The sequence below is a fragment of the Dromiciops gliroides genome, chromosome 4 (assembly GCF_019393635.1).
Source record: "Dromiciops gliroides isolate mDroGli1 chromosome 4, mDroGli1.pri, whole genome shotgun sequence".
In the NCBI taxonomy this organism is placed as follows: domain Eukaryota; kingdom Metazoa; phylum Chordata; class Mammalia; order Microbiotheria; family Microbiotheriidae; genus Dromiciops; species Dromiciops gliroides.
The window spans coordinates 248,515,002-248,537,631 of NC_057864.1; the positions used below are offsets into that span (position 1 = coordinate 248,515,002).

Below are 22,630 nucleotides of genomic sequence, written 5' to 3' on the forward strand. Positions count from 1 at the left end.
ACTAACCCAAGGAACAGTGAACAGTTTGGAAAGTAGCTTTGATTTGACTGGCTATGGGATTGATATTCCACATGGTGGTAGGAGCCACAGACTGAAAGCCCAGCTTTCCGTACAGTTTGAAAGGCATGCTGTGGGCCTTAGTTACACTTCCATCTGCATCTCCTCCATAGTTTGGTTCTTTCTTTTCTGCCTATTAGCTCAGATGAGCTGAGCCAGCTTTGCCTGGCTTAATTCTTGTTGACGCTTTGGAGGAGACCAGCTCTCTCTATGCTTTCCTGTGCTCTCTTCATGGAGCCCAGGAAGAAGGAAATGACTTTAAGACATTAGGGACATTTAGCGACCAAAGACTCAGACCAGCAAGTGAATCAGTTAGAGGAAAGTGGGAAATGGCTTCCTGAGAAAGGTGGCACCGTGGCATAGAAAAGCTCTTGTTTATTGTGATGTTAGCACCTTCTTCATAACTGGACTTAGAACCCTTGAGTCACCTCTACAGGGGCCGTTGAGTGTTCCTGAGTGTTCCCTGGGGCTCAGGTGAGACTTGGCTGGGGAAGCTGAGTAGTGCTCTTCATCCTGCTATGCTTGCTCCCATTCTGGCCAAGCCAACTGTGTAGTTGTACTCTCTCTGATCTCCCTCTTTGGACTCCTGTGCTGGCTTAAAGGGCCGCTGACAGGTAGAGGAGGCTCTGTGTATCACCTCAGACTTTCACTGTGTTGGAAAGAACGCTGCCCTAGAAGTCAGGGACCCCATGGGAGGGAGTCTAGTTTGAGCAAAGATACTTACCCTTGGAGTCTCAGTTTCCTTCTTTCGGAAGATTGTTGTGAAGGAGGTAAGGTAAGATATTGTGTGTCTATGAAATTAAATAATGGTGATATGAAGTACTTTAAGAAAAATGCAAAATGCCACAGTCTCTGTGGTATTATTTTAAGCTTTCATTGTCCATTTGTGGTCCCTAATTTTGTGTTTTCCTTTTAGGGCTTCTCTGTGGAGAAGCAAGAAAACCTGCAGGAAATCCTCAGTAAGCAGCTCTTGCTATGCCAGTTTCTCACAGGGCTGTCTGTTATCCGCACAGGTAACGATTTCTTCCTCAGGCCTCTCCAGAGTCACTTTTGTGTTGGGAGTGAATGAGGGGTTGTTGGGGTGGGGGTGGAAGGAGCACTTTATAGCAGTCATAGATACAGGTCAAAAAATACCCGTCTGTTCAGATGGTTGAATTCAGGGAAGGAAGGTGAGAGAGACCTTCAAAAATCCCCTTCATAACTGACACTCTGATCCATTCACATCTTCTCAAGCATTGCTTAGTTGTCTCTGGTTGCCTTTCCCTGCCCTTCGTTTACAGTGACTCCCTGTGACATCCCTTCTGTCCCTGCCCCTGCCCTTGAGGACCTACTGATTATGAATGGTTCTGTCTCTCTAATCTAGGAGGCCACTTTGTCTGTAAAACCTTTGATTTGTTTACACCATTCAGCGTGGGACTCATCTATCTGCTGTACACCTGCTTTGAACGTGTGTCTCTTTTTAAACCTGTCACCAGCCGGCCTGCCAACTCAGAGAGGTGAGGTTCCCCCCTCCCCTACATAGGCTTGTCTCTCTAGTAATACTGCCGAAAGAGTACCTCTAGGTGCTTTTCTCTGACATGACAGTGAAAGATGGTGAAATGTTTTCCAACTGGGCATTGAGGTCTTTACTTTACATTGCCTAAACTAATTTGGCCGTGGAACACCTTTGAGCCATGATCTGCTGTCTTCAAGTATTTGCAGGCCTGTCATATAGAAGAGGAATTAGGCTGATTCTGTGCGGTCCAAGACAACAGAATTACGAGCACTTGGTAGAAGTTAAACAGAGTAAGATAAAGGCTTTATATAAGGAAAAACTTCCTAATGTAAGAATGAAAGGACTTCCCCAAGGTGACAGAACCTCCCTGGTTGATGTCTCCTGAGACCTTCCAGCTCTGAGATGGCTCTGATATGCAGTATAATTGAATAGAAATCCTGGCTCCAAGATTTATCAGTCATATGAACCTGGGCAAGTCACTTTAACTTTTGAACCTCAGTTTCTTTAGCTACAAAACAGGCATAATAATACTTATATGACTTATTTTGCAGGGGGTTTGTGAGAAAAGTTCTTACCACACTATAAAAATTGGGACTAATATGTGTTTCTTGAGGGACTGTGTCTTGTACTTACCATTCTCTCGTGTACATAGCACAGTGCTTTGTATGCTATAGGTACCTAACAAGTATTTGTCAATTGATGGAGGAAGAAGAGTGCTGAAGTATTTGAATCTTCTGAATAAATGTCTTGAAATCAACATTAAGATGGCCTTGGGGAAAGATCAGTGCCAGCTGTGGGTTAGGAGGGGAGCTGTGTTGTCTGTGGTAGAGAAGCTCTTGCTCACTATGAGGAACGAATATCTCCTGGCAGGTACGTGGTATGCAAGAGCTTGAAGTCTGGGATTGATGACGTGCGGGAATACCTCTTCAAGGTAAACAACAGGCTCAATCAGCTTCGGAAGAGTGACCTGGATGTCAACCTTGTGGTCCCCCTGGATGTGATCAAGGGAGACCCTGAATTTACTGACTACATGATCCGGTCCAACGAGAGGTGAGGGGACAACCAGGAGCCAAGAGGTGTAGAGCCAGCTGAGCTCTCTGCGCCATGAGAGACTTGGTCAGCAGACTGTGAATCCTTCCCTCGGTTTGGTTTCGACACTTCCTGTTCTGCCTAGATTCTTGTTTTAGGCCCTCATCCTGTCCCCAGCGCTGCCCCTTCTGCCGTTTTGTCTCATCACCGTGGTTAATGCCTTAACTTAGGAATCCTTTATATGGAAGCATCTGTGGTGTACATAAAAGTAAGATGATGACGTCTTCTCTTTCAAACCCCAAGAGGCAGAAGGAATTTCCTCTTCATTGCTTCTGTGTGTGAATGGCCATTGCATTTTTTCAGCTGATGCTTTCCTGGTCTGACTCTTTGAGCTGCTTTAGTCCAGTCTTAGCCTGCTTTGGAAGGTCTTAGCTTCAGAGTTTCCGCACTTGACCAGATCCACAGCTGGCATTCTACATGTTCTCTACATCCCTTACTGGTTTTGAAAAAAATTCTCTTTAACTGGTATAGTTCTCTCCTAAGCAGGTGGCCACAGAACAAATTGAATTGATTTATCTGATAACTTGAGAAGCAGCAGAGGATAGTGGATAGAGAGCTGGCCTAGAAGTCAGGAAGAGGAAGACTTGGGTTCAAAGCCTGCCTTTAACACTTTCTGTCTGCATTGATATCGGCAAGTTGTTTACCTTCGCAGCTGCTCAAGGCAGCTCTTTAAGACAAGGCTTCTTAACCTGGCATTGTGTTGAGCTTCAGCTTCAGCTTCCCTTGTCTAGGGTCTCTGAACTTAAAAAAAAAATTTTTTTTTGATAACTGTATTTCAGGGGGCAGCTAGGTGGCGCAGTGGATAGAGTACCGGCCCTGGATTCAGGAGGACCTGAATTCAAATTCAGCCTCAGACACTTAACACTTACTAACTGTGTGACCCTGGGCAAGTCACTTAACCCCAATTGCCCTGAAAAAAAAGAAAGAAAACTGTATTTCAACATAATTCATTTCCTTTGCGATACTATGTATTTTATTTTATGATTTAAAAAATATTCTGAGGGGCAGCTAGGTGGCACAGTGGATAAAGCACCAGCCCTGGATTCAGGAGGACCTGAGTTAAAATCTGGCCTCAGACAGTTGACACTTACTACGGGTGTGACCCTGGGCAAGTCACTTAACCCTCATTGCCCCACAAAAAAAACAAAAAACATATTTTGAGAAGGGGATAATAAGCTTCTTTAGACCAGCAAAGGCTGTTGTGTGTCCGTCTCCCTTCCCCCCCCCCCCCCCCCCCCCCCCCGTCTAAGTTGAGATTAAGCTGCATTCATAAGAGAGGTATTTTCTCACTTGAGAATTCCCTATACTGATGAAATCACAGGTCCAGTTCCTGTCTCGATCAGAAAACTTATCATGAAATGTACCAAACAGGTATTTGAAAGGCCCATGGTAAAAGCCAGACTCTTATGTTACTAGAGAAGTTCAAAGTAATTGGGGAATATTTGGGAAGACTTGTAGTCGGGGCTTGAGAGGGGAGAGTTTCCTTCCCTAATGCACCATCGGTTTTTCCCTTGCTCCATTCAGCCCCTCTAGTGGTGGGCTAGTCAAAAAGACTGTTCTATTTGTATGCTTCTTTTAACTTTTTTCAAAGCACTTTCACATGAATTATTTAATTGATATGGAAGGTAAAGTAGGACAGAGGTTAATATCCCCATATGACATAAAGAAAATAAAGCCCAGAGAGGTTTAGTGGTTTTTTTGAGGTAACTCCGCTACCTAGCAGGCAAGCCTAGATTAGAATATATTTTTCTCTTGGTTATACCACTTCCCATGTAGAATGAACAAGAGGCAGTCACAGTAAAAGTGGCCTAGTAAAGGGGCAGCTAGGTGGCGCAGTGGATAAAGCACTGGCACTGGATTTAGGAGTACCTGAGTTCAAATCCGGTCTCAGACACTTGACACTTACTAGCTGTGTGACCCTGGGCAAGTCACTTAAACCCCATTGCCCCCCCCCCCCCAAAAAAAAAAAGGCCTAATATTCTTTAGCCACATTGCAATAAATGACTTTTTTTTTTTTTGGTGAGGCAGTTGGGGTTAAGTGACTTATTCAGGGTTACACAGCTAGTAAGTGTCAAGTGTTTGAGGCCGGATTTGAACTCAGGTCCTCCTGACTCCACTGTGCCACCTAGCTGCCCCGCAATAAATGACTTTTAAGCCCAATCAAAAGCAAATGAGAATCTGGTAGGAAGGTCCTTTTGTCTCTATTCCTATTCCAGTTCCTCAAGCCACTAACTTTTTGGTTTTGTTTTCATAAATTCTTCTAAAGCCAAGTTGGTTTTTTTCTCTTTCAGCCACTGTAGCTCGCAGATCAAAGCCCTTGCCAAAATTCATGCCTTTGTTCAAGACACGTGAGTGTTTCCCTCCTGGATGGAAGGGGGTTGTGTATATCAGGGGTGGTAGTTTAGCAAGATTCCTGGGAATATTTCACCTCCAACACCTTTTAATTCAAGTCAACATCTGTTAAGCACTTTGAGTGTGCACAACACTGTGCTAATCTAAGAGAGAAATAAAAAAAAATATGACGTGATCCCTACCCTCAGAGTGAAATTAGTCTATTTAGGGAATAAAGCTAACACATGTTAGCAGTGTGCTAACAAGCGCAGCATAATGCTCATTTGTTTATTCAATGCACATCGGTTGCGTGTGAGGTTCATAGCACTGTGTTAGGCACTGAGGGAGATACAAAGATAAAAAAGATGTGAAACCTTTCCTTATTGTGATGATACAAATTAAATATGTGAGTGCCAAGGGAACATAGGATATAAAGAGTGATCATTGAAGTAAAATTAATATAGAAAGACTTCCTGGAGGAGGTGAGTTTTGATTCAGTTTCACACCTGCCTTTACTTAGAGAAGCCTGGTGATTCTAGCTATTTAAAGGAAGTCAGTGTGGGTTTGGTTAGAATAGAGAGAACTGAAATGTGCTGATGGGGACGTGGAAAGGTGTTTGAGTAAAGTCTTAGCAGGCTAGGAAGATAAGCAAGCCCATCGCTTCTTTCCCCTTTTCAGCATGGTCACAGGTCTTTCTGGGTAACTAACCCCTAATTTCATGAGAGCGAGCCACAGACAAGTATCATGAGCATCCCAGGCTAATGGTGGAAGAGTGTGTGTGTTTGTGTATGTGTGCATGCAGGCCTGGGCTTGTTACACTCATAGCATAAGGCTTCTGAGTGTCGTTGGTGTGTTAATCAGTTGCTGGCTTTCCCCCCAGGACTCTTAGTGAACCACGTCAGGCAGAAATCCGAAAAGGGTGCCTTCAGCTCTGGGGGGTGAGTATATCCATCCAGGTCTGAGCCCAGCAGGCTACTCCCTGGACTGCCCTAAAGGAGGGTAGTGAGTATTTTCAGCCTTCATGCTTCCCTGATACTTCCCCATCCATCAAAGACCAGGTTGATGTCTGAAAGGGACTGGTCTGCCCTTAGTGAGCCCCATCATTCATTCACTTGGACATTGTACTCTGGGCTACCCCTTTTAGCTACCTCACTTAAGTGCTTCCCTTTGGCTAGATATGGAAGTTATTAGTCAAGGGGTGGTGGGCTGGTGAGACAGAGTTTGCTGTTGATTTTTCTGTGTAGCCACATTGGTCTCAAAGATTACTAGAGCAAACAGGTGACACAAGGAGTATGCCCTAAGGAGCAATGTGAATTTGTATCTAGATTCATGTTCAGTCCCTTAACCCTGTTTCCACAGGATAATTTTCTCAGCTCCCCTTGCCATTCTGGCCACCTGGATATACATAGGAGGAGATAGGACAGCCAGTGGTTCCTCAAACTAAAATTGTGTATCTTCTTTTAGATTCCAGATCAAGCCAGAGTTGCTCTCTCTTCTTCCGATCCAAAGTCTAAGTTCTTTGAATTGATAAAGGTGAGTGGGGTGTCTAGTATCTGGTAGAAGGTTGAAGTCATGGAGATGAGAAGTGGGAGAAATCCCTGAGATAGTCCAGTATGACTCTCCCCTACCCCCAGGGACTCCATTGTGTCATACCCCCTCTGTAAAAGCATTAGCACTGGCACCTCCCCCGCATCCCTAGGGAAGCTGTCACATAGTCTGACGGCTCTCATCTCAAGATGCAACCATGTTAATTATCACTGTTCTCCTGAGCACAGTGATCATTACTGCTTTCCAGCTTACTTGACTCCTGTGGGATTCACCATTACAGACTCCTCCAAACTCTGTAGAAAGTAGATTCTTCTTTGTAGATGGAGAGCTAAGGCAGAGGAACAGAGACAGCTCCCCTGTCCTCCCCCCTAAGTCCTGGCAAACATTAGAACTTAGGATCAGGCTTCCTGGCCTAGCCACGGTTCACTAGGCAGTTCTCCCAGCAATTCCCAGCCTCTTAGTCTCATTCCTAGTCAGCTGGTCCTAGTAGTTCTTTGTCCCTCACCTTTCCCAATTCTGTGCTTTCCCTGAGTTTTGTTTGAATCCCTGAGAGGGCAGTAGTTCTTCTTCTGTGGGAATGTGTGACAAGTGGACCTCATGGAAACCCTAAAAGGATTGGCTTTGTGTATATTGAACTGAGCAGAGAGGAGAGAGGCCTTGACTGCTCTCAACAAACAAACAGCTGGAAAAATCCTTCCCTTTGTTTTTTACTGAGGGGGTGGCTTTTATATTCTAGTGACATTTCCTTATAGCTGCTGGTGAATCGATCTGCATGCACTTGGGGACTCTGTGTTCTTTTCTTTCTCAGCCTCTTATAATAGGCCTAAAGGAACACTCCAGACAAATTGAAATCCATCCCATTTAGTGTGTGGTTCAGTCAGTACAGGGGGAACAGTATTCAGGCCCTTCTCACTGGGATGGTTTATCCTTCTATTTTAACTGATTTTTCTCTCAATCCTACTTTAGGGTACTGACATTGACATCTTCAGCTATAAGCCTAGTCTACTTAACTCCAAAAACCTGGATAAGATTCGCTCTGTTCTGGACTACCGGTGCATGGTATCGGGGAGTGAGCAGAAATTTCTCATTGGCTTAGGGGTGAGTGGGTGGGTATATTTGTACTTAGTTTCCTAGGTTGGGTTTTCCCCAACCTAGCTTGGTTCCTCTGAACTTGGTTTTTAGGGCAGCTTCACACAGCCTCTAGAGGTTATCGTTTTGCTGTCCAGCAGTGTTTAATGTTTGTTCTCTGTAGGAGCACACACTATACTTACCTGGAAGGGGAGATAGCATGATCAGGAGGGTAGTTTTTCCAGAACATGGCTCAGCATTATACTGTGTACTAACACCTAGGATTTCCCCATGTATCTTTTTTCCCCCCTCATGTATCTTTTTTTTTTTTTTTTTTTGCAGGGCAATGAGGGTTAAGTGACTTGCCCAGGGTCACAGAGCTAGTAAGTGTCAAGTGTCTGAGGCCATATCTAAACTCAGGTCCCCTGAATCCAGGGCCAGTGCTTTATCCACTGAGCCACCTAGCTGCCCTTCCCCTCATGTATCTTTACAGTAATGAGGTGCTTACATTTTAATAGAGGGAGAAGAGAGAAGTGTCCTTTTAGAATGTTCATGTCTTCAAGGGTCATAGAGTTAAGTAAGACAGAGGGGCCGGGGGTGATTTTGTTCTGTTTTGATGGCCTTGAGAGAAGAAAGAAAAGGAAGGAAAAATAGAACATACCAGAAGAGAGGAGGGCAAAGGAACTTACTATTTCACATAATAGGGGTGTATGAAATGAATAACATAAATCTGGAGTAAGGCACATGGAAAATGGGCATTACATGAACCTCTCTTTGATCTGAACCAGACAAAGGAAAGTGGATTATACTCATGTAAACACATACATACACAAAGAGTTTGATATAGAAATATATTAAACTCAATAGGAAAAGGCGAGGAGAGAGACAGAAGAGAAGACGAGAAGAGAATGATGTTTAAGAGGGAGGGGAGAATTGGTAAGAAAGTAGTCATAAGAAAAATAAATAGCAATGTCAGAGCATGATGGAGGGATTAAAAGGAAAAAGTAAAAACCTGTGATTAGGGACAAGAGAAGGGGGCAGCAGAGTAGAAACAGAATGCTCCAGTTATTATAGATTACTAATTTAATAGACCACTGAAAAGAGCACGGTTTTTTCACCGCCTTCTTTTGCAAAGAATAGGGGGTTGGGGGGGGGTGGGGTGGGGGGTTGGGGGGGTGGAAAGAGGAGTAAAAAGTACAAGAGTATAGGATGGAGAGAAATTTAAAAATGACAATCGTAAATGTGAACATGAATGGGTTGAAATTAATCCAAAATGAGGATAGCTGAATGAATGAATTACAAAACAGAAGATAAGAATGTGCTATTTATTTGAAATACTCTTAAAACATAAAGGTTCACATGAGGTTAAAATAAGGGGATTTAGCAAAATCTCTTCAATCTTCAGGTGAATTTAAAAAAAGCAGAGGTAGCAATCATGCTATCAGTCAAGGGAACAATAAAAACATACCCAATTAAAAGAGATAAACACAGAAACTCTGTTTTGCTTATGTTGTAGGAGTACGCCATAGATAATTAATGTCCAAACTTAACATATCTGCACTGAATGGCATAAGTACTTAAAGGAAAAGTTAAACACATTGCAGGTAATAATAATACAAGTGTCAGACCTAGAGAAAAACAGCAACATGGTAAACTAGAAAGAAGTTAAAGACCTGGATGGAATTTAAGAGAAGCTAGATATGATAGGTTTCTGGTAATTATTGAATGGAAACAGAAAAGAGTATACATGTTTCTAAGCTATGTATGGTACCTTTGTAAAAATTGGCCATGTAGTTAGGGTTTAAAAAATTCCTAAGCAAATGTAGAAAAGCAGGTTAAATTAAATACATCCTTAACTGATCATAGTGCAATAAAAATTGTAATAAAGACCTTTGAAGAAAGGATTAGAAATTAATTGGAGGGGGCAGCTAGGTGGCATCGGCCCTGGATTCAGGAGGACCTGAGTTCAAATATTGTCTCAGACACTTGACACTAACTGTGTGACCCTGGGCAAAGTCACTTAACCCCAATTGCCTCACCAAAAAAACCCCCAAAAAACCAAAAACCTAGAAAAGGAAAATATTTTTTAGAAAATCCGACATTAAAAATTTTCAAAATGAAAGAAGAAATTAGCAAAATTAAAAGCAAAAACTCCCAGTGAATTAATAAAACCAGGAGCTAGAGTTTTGGTGAGAAAAGAAACAAATAAAATAAATACATAGTCTGATTTTTTAAAAAGAGGAAAACTGAATTGTTGATAGAAAAAATGATAAAGAACAATTCATAGCAATTGAAAATTAAATAAAGGGAAACGATCAGAAACAAATGTGATCAACTGTGTGTGTGGCACACACAGTGCAGATGAGTGGTTTTGGCCTGCTTTGGCCATCATGCTGTAACTCTAGTGAGACTGCTTGACCTTTTCTTCTTTGAACCTGTTGAAGATGGCCCTCATCTCTGCTGAAGGGGCTGCTCCGACTTTTGGAAACCTTTCTCATACTTTTGAATTTTCCTAATGTGTTTGACCTTTGGACATTGAGGTCACCAGGCCTGTCCTGTGCAAGTTCATCACCCATTTCCTTAGCTGTATAAGCCGCCTCCTCACTTTTTTACTAGGAGCTGAGGTGAGAAACAGCTTTGTAGACTGGCATCTTGGTTAACATCTGTCCTGTACCTCCTCACTCTCTTGTGTTTTCTTTCTAAACCATCTGGGTTTCTTGCCTTTTTGTCCTTTTCTCATGAGCTTGTTCATGCTCTCATTCTTTTTTGAATACTCTGTCTTTCTTTTCCATTCCCTTTTTCTTTCCCGCTGTTTTGGGCCTCACTCCCCCTCCCTTTCTTTTCTCTTTCTTTTTATGTGAACTTCTCTCTTCAGGGCTACTAATCAGACTGCTGTTGCTTGGCTAGGATGGACACCTGCCAAAAGAACAGAGTCAGAATCTGTATTTCTCTTCTGCTTCTGAGGCTGTCAAGGGAGGAGCTGCCATGTCATTTAAATAAACTTATACAAGAAATCTCTTTTCTCCCACACTCCCCCTCTCTCCACTGCAACACACACCATCAGCTGTCAGGAGGAAAACACACACTTAAACACATAGGGTGCAATATTAACTAGGAGCCTTGTGGTAAAATAATGGATTTGGTCCCTACAGAATTAAACCTCACCAGGCCCTGCTTCCTCTCTTGTGCCCTCCTGAACCAGTCCTCCTTCTTTGCAGAAATCCCAGATCTACACATGGGATGGCCGCCAGTCAGACCGCTGGACAAAACTGGATCTCAAGACAGAACTGCCCCGGGACACACTGCTCTCAGTGGAGATTGTTCATGAGCTGAAAGGCGAGGTTAGAGGCGGTTTTAAGTTCATTGCTTTCACTTGGCCTCTCCTGGCCTTGTCCTTCCCTCTCCCCTCTCCCTTTCATTTTGCAGTGACAGTTGGAGACTTTGTGGGCAGGATAGAAAGGACCCTGGTTTCTGTATTACTGCCTTGAGTTCTATCTGTTAAGCCTTCAGATAGAAGAGTCATTCTTAGTGAGCACTTATTTGACTAAGGAAGACAGTCCTAGTTATTTGTGCTCATGCAGCGATTTTATCTGCACCCTCTCCCATCCCCCTGGGGTAGCGTGGATAGTCAAAAATAGAAAAAGACAGAAATCTTTTCCTTTTGGCTTTATATGTTTTGTTAAGGGCAAGGCTCAGCGGAAGATCAGCGCAATCCACATCCTTGATGCCCTGGTGCTAAATGGCCACGATATCCGGGAGCAGCATTTTAACCAACGGTATGGCTCAGGGCCTTGGGAGGAGGAGATAATATTGGGAGAGGGGGGAGCCTTGGAAAACCAGACTCCAGCTTGATCTCTATGGAAGCTTTGCCACAGCCTCAAAATGGCCGTTTCCTCACATCTCTGGTCTCCACTGTTAAGTATGTGTGTGTGGGGGGGGGAGGGGGCAGGGCATGGCGCAGCACAGCCTCCTTCTCACCTATAGTAGGTAGGGCTCTAGATGTGGCTCTGTCTTCCTCCTTAGAACCTACTGACACTTGGGTCCTGATTACTCTAGAGACCAGCTCACTCCACATGTTGCCATAGCCACTCAGCTCAGTGGAGGCATTTGTGCTAGGGCTGAGAGGAGAAATGACTGTTATAGGTAAACAGTATTCACATGTATTGTACAGGCAGCCGGGTGGCACCATACACAGAGCACTGGACTTGGAATCAGGAACACTCATCTTCCTGAATTGAAATTTGACCTCAGACACTTACTAGCTATATAACCCTGTTTGCCTCAGTTTCCTCATCTGTAAAATGAGCTGGATGAAGAAATGGCAAACCATGTTAGTATCTTAGCCAAGACAACCCCAAATGGGATCAAAAAGTGTCAGACACAAGTGAAACGACTTAACAGCAACATCTGAGAGGAGATGACCCTTATAGGTAAAGAGTATTTCCCTGAAGAGGATGTATTGTACAGATATGGCACTGGATAACCCAGTTAGTTACCAAAATTGACCAGGTATGTTTTATGGCAGAGGGCTAGGGAGCACAGTGGAGATTAGAGGACCATACAGCCCCCTTAGACATCTGCGTGTTCTAAATGGAGAATAATGAGAAATTGTTTTCTTTCCTTTTTTTTTTTTTTGTGAGGCAATTGGGGTTAAGTGACTTGCTTAGGGTCACACAGCTAGTAATTGTTAAGTATCTGAGGTTGGATTTGAACTCAGGTCCTCCTGAATCCAGGGCTGGTGCTCTATCCACTGCGCCACCTAGCTGCCCCGAGAAATTGTTTTCAAGGCAGAGTTCTATTGTAGGGAAGGGAGAGTGATGTGAAGAAAAAAAAGGAAAGAGCATTAAGTAAATACTTTTTTTTTTTTTGTGGTGAGGCAATTGAAGTTAAGTGACTTGCCCAGTGTCACACAGCTAGTAAGTGTCAAGTGTCTGAGGCCGAATTTGAACTCAGGTCTTCCTGAATCCAGAGCCAGTGCTTTATCCACTGCGCCACCTAACTACCCCTAAGTAAATACTTTTTAAAAACTTTCATGAAAACATAAGTAATACAAAAAGGTATGCAAATAGAGGCCAGGCCTAGAGCTAAGGAGGGAGTCAAATGGGGATAAGGTGACTGAAGAAGATGCGTTTGAGCTTGGCTATGTTCTAGGGCAAAACAGCCTTGCTGGTGATTTCAGAACTAAGACCCCACACTGGTAGCTTAGTGCAGTGCCTGGCTCTTGGTAACTGATTCTAAATGCCTGTTGGCTGAGTGACTAGTAGTAGCAGTAAAGATTCCTAGGAGTTTGAGCTGGAAGGGACCTTAGAGATTATCTACAGCAATTTTCCTTTCACAGATAAGAAAACTAGAAACACAGAGAGGTCATAGTGTCAGAGCTGGAATTTGAGGCTAGATCTTCTGACTCGAAGCTGATCTTTGCTTCTTAGGCCTGCCTTTTGCCTGTCTCTGAGAGACTCTTGGTTTTTGTCACAGGATTCAGCTCGCTGAGAAGTTTGTGAAAGCTGTTTCCAAACCCAGCAGGCCTGACATGAACCCCATCAGGTGTGTGAGTGACTGCCAGTGAGGCTGTCTAGCCAAAGGTAGCCCTGCTGGGGACTCTGCCTTAGCACCCCTCAGATCACAGCACATGGGTGGCCTTTGGAATACGGGTGGAATCACATTGCTAGGACTACCCCTTTGCCTCTCCTGCAAGTTACTCTTCCCTCCCTCTCCTCGACATAGTTGCTTGCTGCATTGCCTAAAATTCTACCATTAGAGCTTCATTCCTTTGGGTAAAACTTTGTTTCCAAGTATCTTTGGACAATGTAACAGGAATAATGGCATAATACATGAAACATTTATCTGTTATTTGTCATGCCTTATTGAAAATTGGCGTTACTGGGGGTTTTATTTCCCTTTTTTTCCTGACCACTGAAGACTATTGGATAGGAGGCTACTGAGGGAATGATAATTTTTTATGGGTAATTGAGCAAGGAATAGTTTTGGGGCACAGGGTGTATGTACTTGGGTTCAGAAATGGGCAGCTTAGAACTAAGGAATGCATGGAGTAGTGCCAGGGAGGGGAGGAAAAGTAGAGCACAGAAAGAAGGAGGTAAGAGAGCAAGTTCTCTTATATCCTGCTTTTGCTTATGCCAGGCCCTGTTGTGAAGGTTTGACTAAAGGAAAAGAAATGAGCTCTTGTAGTGTCTTCTGGATAGTCAGCCCTGCTCTTTAAGACTGGGCAAGCCTGGACCCTGACTTACTTGCATCTGCTATAAAATTCCATATCTACCGAGTTCCTGAAAGGAAGCCTCCAAGATTTCTGGCTAGGGTTTATGTGGCCCAGCATGACAATTCTGTGTTATCCTTTCCAGAGCTATTTTCATTTTATTAAAGGGTACTTGGGCCAACACATTTTAAGTGCAAGGAATGAATCACTAGTAGTAGGATTTTAGACGTTATAGAAGGCAGATGGGGTGTCAAGGAGTCCAGTTTTCAGGAGAATTTCCCAGCATCTATCCCAGACACTTTCTCAGGAGTCCCTGGGGGAGTAGGGTAGAATACACTGGAGAACTGACCAGGCTGGGTATCCACATTACTATCCATTTGCCAAACTTCTAACTTGTCTGGTTTGGGATTTTCTTCTAGCACTCAACTTTGTTCTTCATCTAAGGTAGCTGGGGTAGAGGTTGTCCCCTAAGCAAGTACAGACAAGACTAAGAACACATAGACATCGGTTGGGATTATTTGGCCTCTTTTTTGTTTGACCTCTCTTCTGCTCAATTATCATCATGGCATCATCTTCCTAACTTCCTTAGGTGTCAGGGTCCTTATTGTAGAATAGGACTGACCAGTCCTGATGCCTGCAGGACCTGTGCAGGGAGAGGGAGGAGCCATAGAGCATCTGTGAGGTGGATTGGGAAGTTTCCAGGAATTCAGAGAAAAAAGGGAAGAACAGAGAGAGGGCTGAAGGTAGAAAGATGAGGTTTCGATGCCAAGCGTGTTATCATCTACTGCCCAGCCAGACGGGCTGTGAGAGTTGGGGAGTTCAATTCACGTGGCCCTTGTCTCTTTCCCTCACCCCATCCCCACAGAGTAAAGGAGGTGTACAGACTGGAAGACATGGAGAAAATTTTTGTCAGGTGAGTAATTAGAAACAACCGAAGGTGTAGAACAACCATCTCAGTAAACCAGGATACCTCATGGTTTGGAAGAATCCAGGGTGGTTCTTGGGATCAGTCCAAGGTATCTGGTGACTCCTAGGGTTCATACCTGCTCTGTGGCTCTGCCCCTGTAAGGGGTATGCCAGGCTAAACTTGCAAGGGGAGTAGGATGGGCAAGGAATTAGGAAGATATGAGAGTATCTCTATGGCAAAGGTTACTATTACACCTATTTATGTCCCACCCCACCGTGGGCCATGGGCACAGCTGGAAACTCCATGGAAGAGAACTGTTTTGGTCTAGTGTTGGGAGGTGAGTGGGGTGATTGGGCCACTGGCAGAAATACAGGCCCACTGAGATCGTAAAGAGTTTTGGGGGGCAGCTAGGTGGCACAGTGGATATAACACTGGCCCTGGATTCAGGAGGACCTGAGTTCAAATCCGGCCTCAAACACTTGACACTTACTAGCTGTGTGACCCTGGGCAAGTCACTTAACCCTCATTGCCCTGGGGGGAAAAAGTTAGGAGTTTTCTCTGTGAGAAGCAAAATGACAAACTGAATGAAACACCATAAACCTCAGCCCTGGGTGGGTCAGCAGAGATTGAGTTCCTTTTTTTCCTGTAGTGGCGTGAACCATGTGAATGCATCTGTGTGGGTTGGTCTGTATGGAAGTCTACATATGTCAGTATATCTAGATGAGCTGGAGTCATAATGGGCTGCAGATCTGAGCCTCATCTCTTTCACCTAAGCTGTCATTTGGTTATTAGTGTTTAATATTACCTTACTGTATGCACGGCGGAAGGGAGGACTGTGGGTTCCTGGCACTCGTTTATGTTAGTTACAGCAGCACTCGTGTTAAAATGGCACGCTCCTCACCTGGCTCAGCAGGACACATTCCTTGTGCTGTGTATGTGTTGCTAGGCTAGGATCGAGGAATTCCCGGTCATCAGAAGTGGAAGAAGCCAGACAGATTGTCGTCTGACACAGTCACGTTGAGCAAGGGGAGAAGCTGATTCATCCAGAGTCAGGCAGCCACTTAGCGGCTTTCATGATTCCCAGGTCTGAGACCTGTGCTCTAATTTCTGGCTTTGCCCCTGACTCACTGTGTGACCCCAGGCAAAGTCCTTACCTCTGCACACTTAAGCTTCCTCATTTGTGAGATGGGGATAATAAGAACATACCCTACCTAACTCCTGAGATTGCTGTGAGAATCCACTGAGATAATGAAATTAAAGCATTTTGAGGACTATAATTAATCGATGTGGGTTGAATTGATCCTCCTATGACCCAAGACTTAACTATGCAAGCTGATGGGGAAAATCTAAAGGTATGGTTTATGGTTCTGGCACAGTTTTTCTCCATATTAAGGGGACCAACCTAGATGGATGTTAAAGCTATGGCCTTATTAGTCCTCAGTTCACTAGCTCAGACTTTCGATTTCACTCAGTATAAATATCTGTTACTGCTAACAGCACAACAATCATATTTATTGACTACTGCCTACTAGTGGGTGTGGTCTTCAGAGATTTAGGCTTAGGAACTATTTATTTATTTATTTATTTTGGCGGGGCAGTGAGGGTTAAGTGACTTGCCCAAGGTCACACAGCTAGTAAGTGTCAAGTGTCTGAGGCCAAATTTGAACTCAGGTCCTCCTGAATCCAGGGCTGCTGCTTTATCCACTGTGCCACCTAGCTGCCCCACTGTGGCAGTTTATTCTTAAATTCTGGTTGAAGTCGTGATTGGTCTGATAGTTTTGGTGTTAGCCCAGATTTATGAACACAATAGGAAATTGTTTGTTTCTCTTATGTCCTACCTCCCCTAAATCTCTGCTTCCTGTGGATATCAGGTTAGAAATGAAGGTCATCAAGGGCTCACATAACATGCTGCGACTCAGCTACACCGGACGGGATGATCGACACTTTGTGCCCACTGGCCTCTACATTGTCAGAACTACAAATGGTGGGTTTTCCTCCTCCCACCCTTACTCTCAACTCCTCTGAAAACCTTACCCTCGCTGTTGCTTCTCAGGCTCTGTAACAGATTGACTTGCTTTCTGTGATCCATAAGTTGATGAAGCTATAATGACCAGTCAGACTGTCATTAGCTAAAGTTAATGGTACATTGCCCTCATCCTGACCCTGTTGTATTCCTTGGCTGGACTTCATATTTCTTTGTTTCCCCCTGGGCTTGGAAGAAAGTGTTGGGAGGCAGCTTCAGGAACAGTTTTACCCAGCTTGTGAATCCTCCCTCTCCCCCGCCCCATTTGAACCCACTTGTTCTTTTCCCTTTCTTTCCTTGGCTCCAGCAGTATATTATTTAACAAGATGCTAGAGAGCTGGAAGACACAAATGGTCTTGGCATGCTATAATTCTCATCACTATTAGTATTAGTTTGGTTTGTTATTGATTATTATTAGCAAGAAGAAGAATGTCTTTGTGTTTACTCTGGTACCATTTTGGGATGCTGGTGCAGTTAAGGTATTCAGCTACTTTTTGGGTTCTTCTTGGGCTGTCCTGGGTGGCACACATGAAGATTGAACTGGGCCCAAGTTGAGATAGAGGAGTAGTGGGAAAGGTGGGTCTTAAAAAAGTGGTGTAGGCCTTTTTCTGAAAACCCTGTTGTTTGAAAGGGAGCAGTCCAGTCCTGATTGATAAACCACAGACTTACTTATTGCACCTCTTCACTAGCATGACGACATTGCACAAATGAACATTTCTGGGACCAAACTTTAACAAGGGTCACAATAGAATTAAGATAAATTAGGCTCAACAAAACTATGAAAGGTCAGTCTAGAGTTCCCTGACCAGAATCTGGCAGACAATCTATAAAATGGATTGTCACCTTCATTGACACCTGTGTTTAGCTTGTCCTCCTTCTCCTTAGATCTCTGGACCATGGCATTCAGCAAAACCTGTAAGAGGAAGTTTTTCTTCAACAAGACAACAGGATTTTCTACCTACGAGATGCCTCTGGATGCCATTGCTCCATTTCAGTAAGCAGTTCTCTCCACCTTCCTTACCCCCCTTGTCTCTTTTGCATACATCATCGCCACTTCTGTCAGGTACCCTGCCCCACGTTCATGTTAGTTCTGTGCCATGGGTTATTTCCTTCCTCTCCAGATTAGATTCTGCAATGTACATAGGGAAGGGAAGGGATTAAACTATCCCTTCGGCCCAGTACGTGGGAGACTAAATGGTGAGAAGTAAGTAAAGAAGGTTGAAGAGTTAATCAGCAAGCATTTGTGTAGCAGGTACTGCGCTAAGCACTGGGGATCTAAACAAGGCAAAAAACAGTCCAGCGCTTGCTTTCCAGGAGCTCACGATGCAGCTACAGAGGGAGAGGACAGGATCAGCCCCTAGAGGGAAACAGGCCCCTTCAGGAGGCCTTTTTCTTCCAAGGCTTCGGCCCCCCCCCCAGGCCTGTGTGCTAGGTCCATGCACACGGACCTTCTCTTGGTACAAGGTCTCTCCTTTGCCCCCCAAAGCTGGCAGTTTGTGGGCCCATTTTTTTTTAACCTCCCAACTAGTTTGTGTTTTTAAACCTCTCAACTGTGCCTTCTCTGGGGGGTGGGCGACTCCTCAGAAACAGCTGCTTGGTGCATCCTATTCCTCATGCAGGAACTCTGTGAAGGGAGGGTGATGGCAGGTGCTGAGGCAGGTCATCCTCTTCTCCTCCACACCGTCTGCTTGACCCTGACTTGGGGCTTCTCCTTTCCTTCCTCAGGGTAAGGATACTAACCTATATACACCTTGGACACTAAAGTTTATGTAGACTGGATGTCCTTGGTTACAGAAAGGATGGCAGAAGGTCTATAAATGTATGTATTTAGGTACCACTGAGGCCACCAAGTGTTGGGGTAGTCCTAAGGGAGGTGGGGCCTGAGGCAGTACATTGGGATGGGCATTCCCCCCATGATGGGGAACAGAGCCCCAAGGCCATCTGGCCTCCCCCCATCCCATACTACTGCTTTCTCAAGCTTCTCAGGGTTCCTTAAGGATTTCTCAGGTCTTTGCCACCAGGCTCTGGGATTCATTTACTGAATTGGGCAGTTTTCCCAAGTAGCATGAAGTGCAACACTAAAGTGTATGTAATTAGCCACTGACACTTGATCTTTTCACCAGATTAATACATTTCTGTTAGAACAGGACAGACACAGGGGTAGTTAGGTGGCACAGTGGGTAAAACACTGGCCCTGGATTCAGGAGGACCTGAGTTCAAATCTGGCCTCAGACAGTTGATACTTACTAGCTGTGTGACCCTGGGCAAGTCACTTAACCCTCACTGCCCCTCAAAAAAAAAACCCCAAAACAAAAAAAAAGAATAGGACAGACATATAAACGATGAATGTGAAATATTAGTAGTTGATCCAGTAGGCATATTATCAGCGGTAACATTTTCTTTTGAGAATGGTGAAAGGCAAGAGTGGATAGTGAGGCAGGTATAGGTAAGGAAGAATCTTGAGAGGGTTGTTGAGTCAGTCCCACCCCTTCTTGAAGGGGTTCTCTCCCCCATGACTTCAGTCTACCCTTCTATCATTGACCTCTGGTGTCTGGTCTCTAGTCCTGCTTTTTTTTTCCAACAGTCACATCAGTGGTCCCCTGGGTCTCCTCACAGGTAGGCTTCCCTTTTGACTAGATGCCAAACCTGGGCTGCACTTCCTTTTTCTCTCACCCTCGTTAGTCCTGTCCCATGCCCATCCCAGCCAAATGATCTCTCTTTTCTCTCCTGTCTTCTCTTACCCCAGCACCTGCTACTCCAGGCGGTTCTTCTGGGAGTGGGGCGAGGGTGTCCGAGTACACGACTCTCAGAAGTGCCAGGATCCTGAGAAATTGTCTAAGGATGACATCCTCTCCTTCATTCGGGTACACAGTGTCTGAGGATCCAGCCCAGGAGATTATGGCCACTCCCGAGGACCCTTGGCTACCGTCTGAGGAAGGAGGGAGGGGGATGATTGTCCTATTTGGAGCAACATAATATCAGATAAGACAGGTCACTTCCTCCTTAGAGGAGAAAGAGTGGCATTCAGTGCACATCATGGACAGGATGTATGAGCCTCTCACCCCTGCTCATCCTGGGTTATATCCTTCCCTTCCCCCTAGAACGCTTTGTGAGTATTTGAGAGGAGCTAAAGAAGTTGGCATTGCTTTTGCTCCCAGTATAGCCCTTCAGTTTCCATCCCCAGGACATGATGAGAACTCTCTCCTTTAGGGGTATGGCCTGGAATGAAGGTGCTTCCCTTGTTTGGGTCATTAGAGGGTCAGTTCCTGGGCATGTTGGCTGGCTTGGGGGCAGAGGCAGAAGTTTTAGGGCACCTGATGAAATATCATTGCTGAAGCATCAGAGCTCCTGGAGCTTCTGGCACTTCTGTCCCGATCCTGGCTTCTTGCTTGGGCTTGCCTGGGAGTCTTTCCCTTTTAACCGAGTAGCTGAGCTACTTGGGCAGGGCGATGGGCAGAGGAAGAAAGGCTGACTGTTGGATACGGCAGTCCTTGTGTCTACCCCTTGCTCGTGCCAGCCCCCAGAACCTGACCTCTGATATATTTTTCCTTCCTCCCTGCCCGCCCTCCACCCCCACCTCATTGTGAATGTCCATTGGAGTATCCAGAGCCTTCTTTCTAGAACTGCCTCCTAGCCCATGCCCACTTCTGGTCCAAGCCTGGGTAGGGCAGACAACTCTAAAAGCTGAGGAAGCAGCTGCCAATTGTTGCCCAGGCAGCTTGTCCAGGAAACAGTGGCCCCTGCTTGTGCCCTGAAACAGTACCTTTGATTGTGGATAAAGGGATCAGTGTCTATAGGAGTCCCTGTGGGATACTCTCCTGTCACAGCATGATGCCCAGAGTCGGGGCTTGGCCCAGGTCTCTGTGTGTTGCCAAAGATAAAATACTGGAGGGTTTGAGTGAAGTTTTTCAGGCCTGAGATCATTCCCCTCCCCTCTTTTTTCTGCAACAAAAGGCACAACTGCTTCCATGTTTTCTCATGGGGTCTTCAACTCTTACCTCTCCCATGCACACAGAGGGGTGAGGGACCCTGGGTCCTCGGTGGAGGAAGGAAACTATGTGACGAGAAGCACATTGTGCTCAGAACTGGTAGTTCCCTGTCTTCCTTGGGGCCCAGGCTGGAGGGCCAGAGGTAAAGATTCCCTTTGCTGGGCTTGTTTCCATGGTGATAGGCAGAAAGTTGCAGGTGGGGGAGTGTCTCCACTGTGTCCAGGGGGTGGACCAACAGTCTTCCTCTATCCTACATTTGGTAGTAGTTAGCCCTGCCTACAAAGGTAGCTCATTTCTACCCAGTACTGGGTTAGGGGTGTATGTATGTATGTATGTGTCTCATGGCGCCTCAAATCATTAAAGGAAAAAGATATTTTTAAAACCTGTGTAATTTTGTACTGAGAGTTGGCAGCCTATGCTTGGTACTTGGTAGCATGGGAACTGACTGACTTGGTTGAAGACTATCTGGGCTGTGAGTGTGTATGCAGAAGGAGCTGTCTAAAAAAAGAGGAAGTGAGGGAGCTTTAAAATCAAGAGGCTCTTATATCATGGAGAATAGGGTTCCCATCGGCGAGTCTGGTCTGCTCTTAACTTGTCGCTCTCTAAAAGCAGAGGTGGTGGGGAGGATTTGATTCTCATCCTGACAGGGCCGAGGTGGAAGGACCTGCCTTGCTCAGTTACATAAATCACACAGCTGGCCAGTTGGTGGCACATCCACAATCCAAGATCTATCTGTGAGACTAAAATAGCAGAAGCGGCAGACTAATTAATGTCACTTTAGACTCTGGAAGGAGGGTAGGGAAGGATGGCTTCACCGACCCCTTCCCCCCAGCCTCTCACTCAAGCTTTGCCTCCAGCCCCTGGACTGCTCTAATGCATGGCTCTTCCCCACCCCTTCAGGACCAGGTTTGATGGCTAGCCAAATTATTTAGTGTTTTTTTTCCCCTACTATTTTTCTCAGTATCTCTCTTCCCTTCCCCCAGGCTCCATCTTGCTGTCTCCCCCTCCTCCCTTCCCCCAGGGTCCCTCCTTAATGTTTCACAGCCTTCAGTTCCCCTGAGCTCCTCTTTTCCTCATTGCTTTACATATTTAATTGGTTTAATCTTGCCTCCTTGCTGCTTGAGCCCCTTCATCATTTTAGTTGCTTTGCTCTGGCCTCTCTCCAACCTCCCTGGTCTCCCTCCCCCTTTTCTGTCCCGTGTCCCCACGCTGCAGCAGTGGAGGAGGGCAGAGCAGGTGGGATCTAGCCTGGCCAGTGATGTCTGTGTTGTGCCAGAACCCAGCTGCCATTGGTGACTTCACCGACCCGAGGCCATCCCTCACTGCAAAAGCCAATTCTAATTTACTGGCCACTGTCACCCATATGTCTGTCTGGTCATTACCATGGCTGCTGCTACTGCTTACTCACAGCAGCTTCTTTCCCTCCAAGATGAATTAACTCTCTGCTCCCTCGGGGCTTTGTGACTGCTTTTGGCCCCGAGTTTCCCTCTGCTGTATGGTCTTGATGGCCTCATTTTTCTGCAGTGATTGAAGGCTCTGTTGGGTGGCTTCGGAGCACCCGAGGTGGCTGTGAGCTGACAAAAGGCACTATTGAAAAGAGCATTTGGAAGCTGTCACTTTGTCCTTCAGGTCTCTGCCAGACGCTCACCTCTGACTTAGCACCCGGTGACTTCTTGAGGTTATTTCCTGAGTCCTTCCCCCAGCATTTCCTCCCTCTCCCCAATCATCCCTTCAGCTTCAGGAAGACTGGCATTTACTTGACAAGTAGCTCTCCAAACATTCTTTATTGGCCATTCTCCCTGGGAGGAGCTAGCACCATTTCCCTGCTGGTGTCCAGGCCCTGTAAGCCAGGAGGGATGAGTACAAGACTTGGCACCAGAATCTTGGGTAAGGTAGGTCCCCCGCCCCCCCC

The 22,630-nt window shown here is 45.3% G+C and overlaps 1 protein-coding gene across 1 annotated transcript in view; it reads left to right on the top strand.

Annotated features, from left to right (window-relative positions):
• The window catches only part of CMTR1 (cap methyltransferase 1), a 60,199-nt gene extending 39,099 nt beyond the window's left edge, over positions 1 to 21,100 (top strand). Inside the window, exons 11-24 of the mRNA XM_043963713.1 lie at positions 974 to 1,070; positions 1,421 to 1,553; positions 2,423 to 2,602; positions 4,933 to 4,989; positions 5,853 to 5,910; positions 6,437 to 6,505; positions 7,487 to 7,618; positions 10,807 to 10,929; positions 11,273 to 11,364; positions 13,064 to 13,132; positions 14,665 to 14,712; positions 16,578 to 16,690; positions 17,615 to 17,723; positions 19,476 to 21,100. Of these exons, the coding sequence (XP_043819648.1) occupies positions 974 to 1,070; positions 1,421 to 1,553; positions 2,423 to 2,602; positions 4,933 to 4,989; positions 5,853 to 5,910; positions 6,437 to 6,505; positions 7,487 to 7,618; positions 10,807 to 10,929; positions 11,273 to 11,364; positions 13,064 to 13,132; positions 14,665 to 14,712; positions 16,578 to 16,690; positions 17,615 to 17,723; positions 19,476 to 19,608 (1,413 nt within the window). The 3' untranslated portion in view covers positions 19,609 to 21,100. The remainder of the gene's footprint in view (positions 1 to 973; positions 1,071 to 1,420; positions 1,554 to 2,422; positions 2,603 to 4,932; positions 4,990 to 5,852; positions 5,911 to 6,436; positions 6,506 to 7,486; positions 7,619 to 10,806; positions 10,930 to 11,272; positions 11,365 to 13,063; positions 13,133 to 14,664; positions 14,713 to 16,577; positions 16,691 to 17,614; positions 17,724 to 19,475) is intronic.
• The last annotated feature ends 1,530 nt before the right edge of the window (positions 21,101 to 22,630 follow it).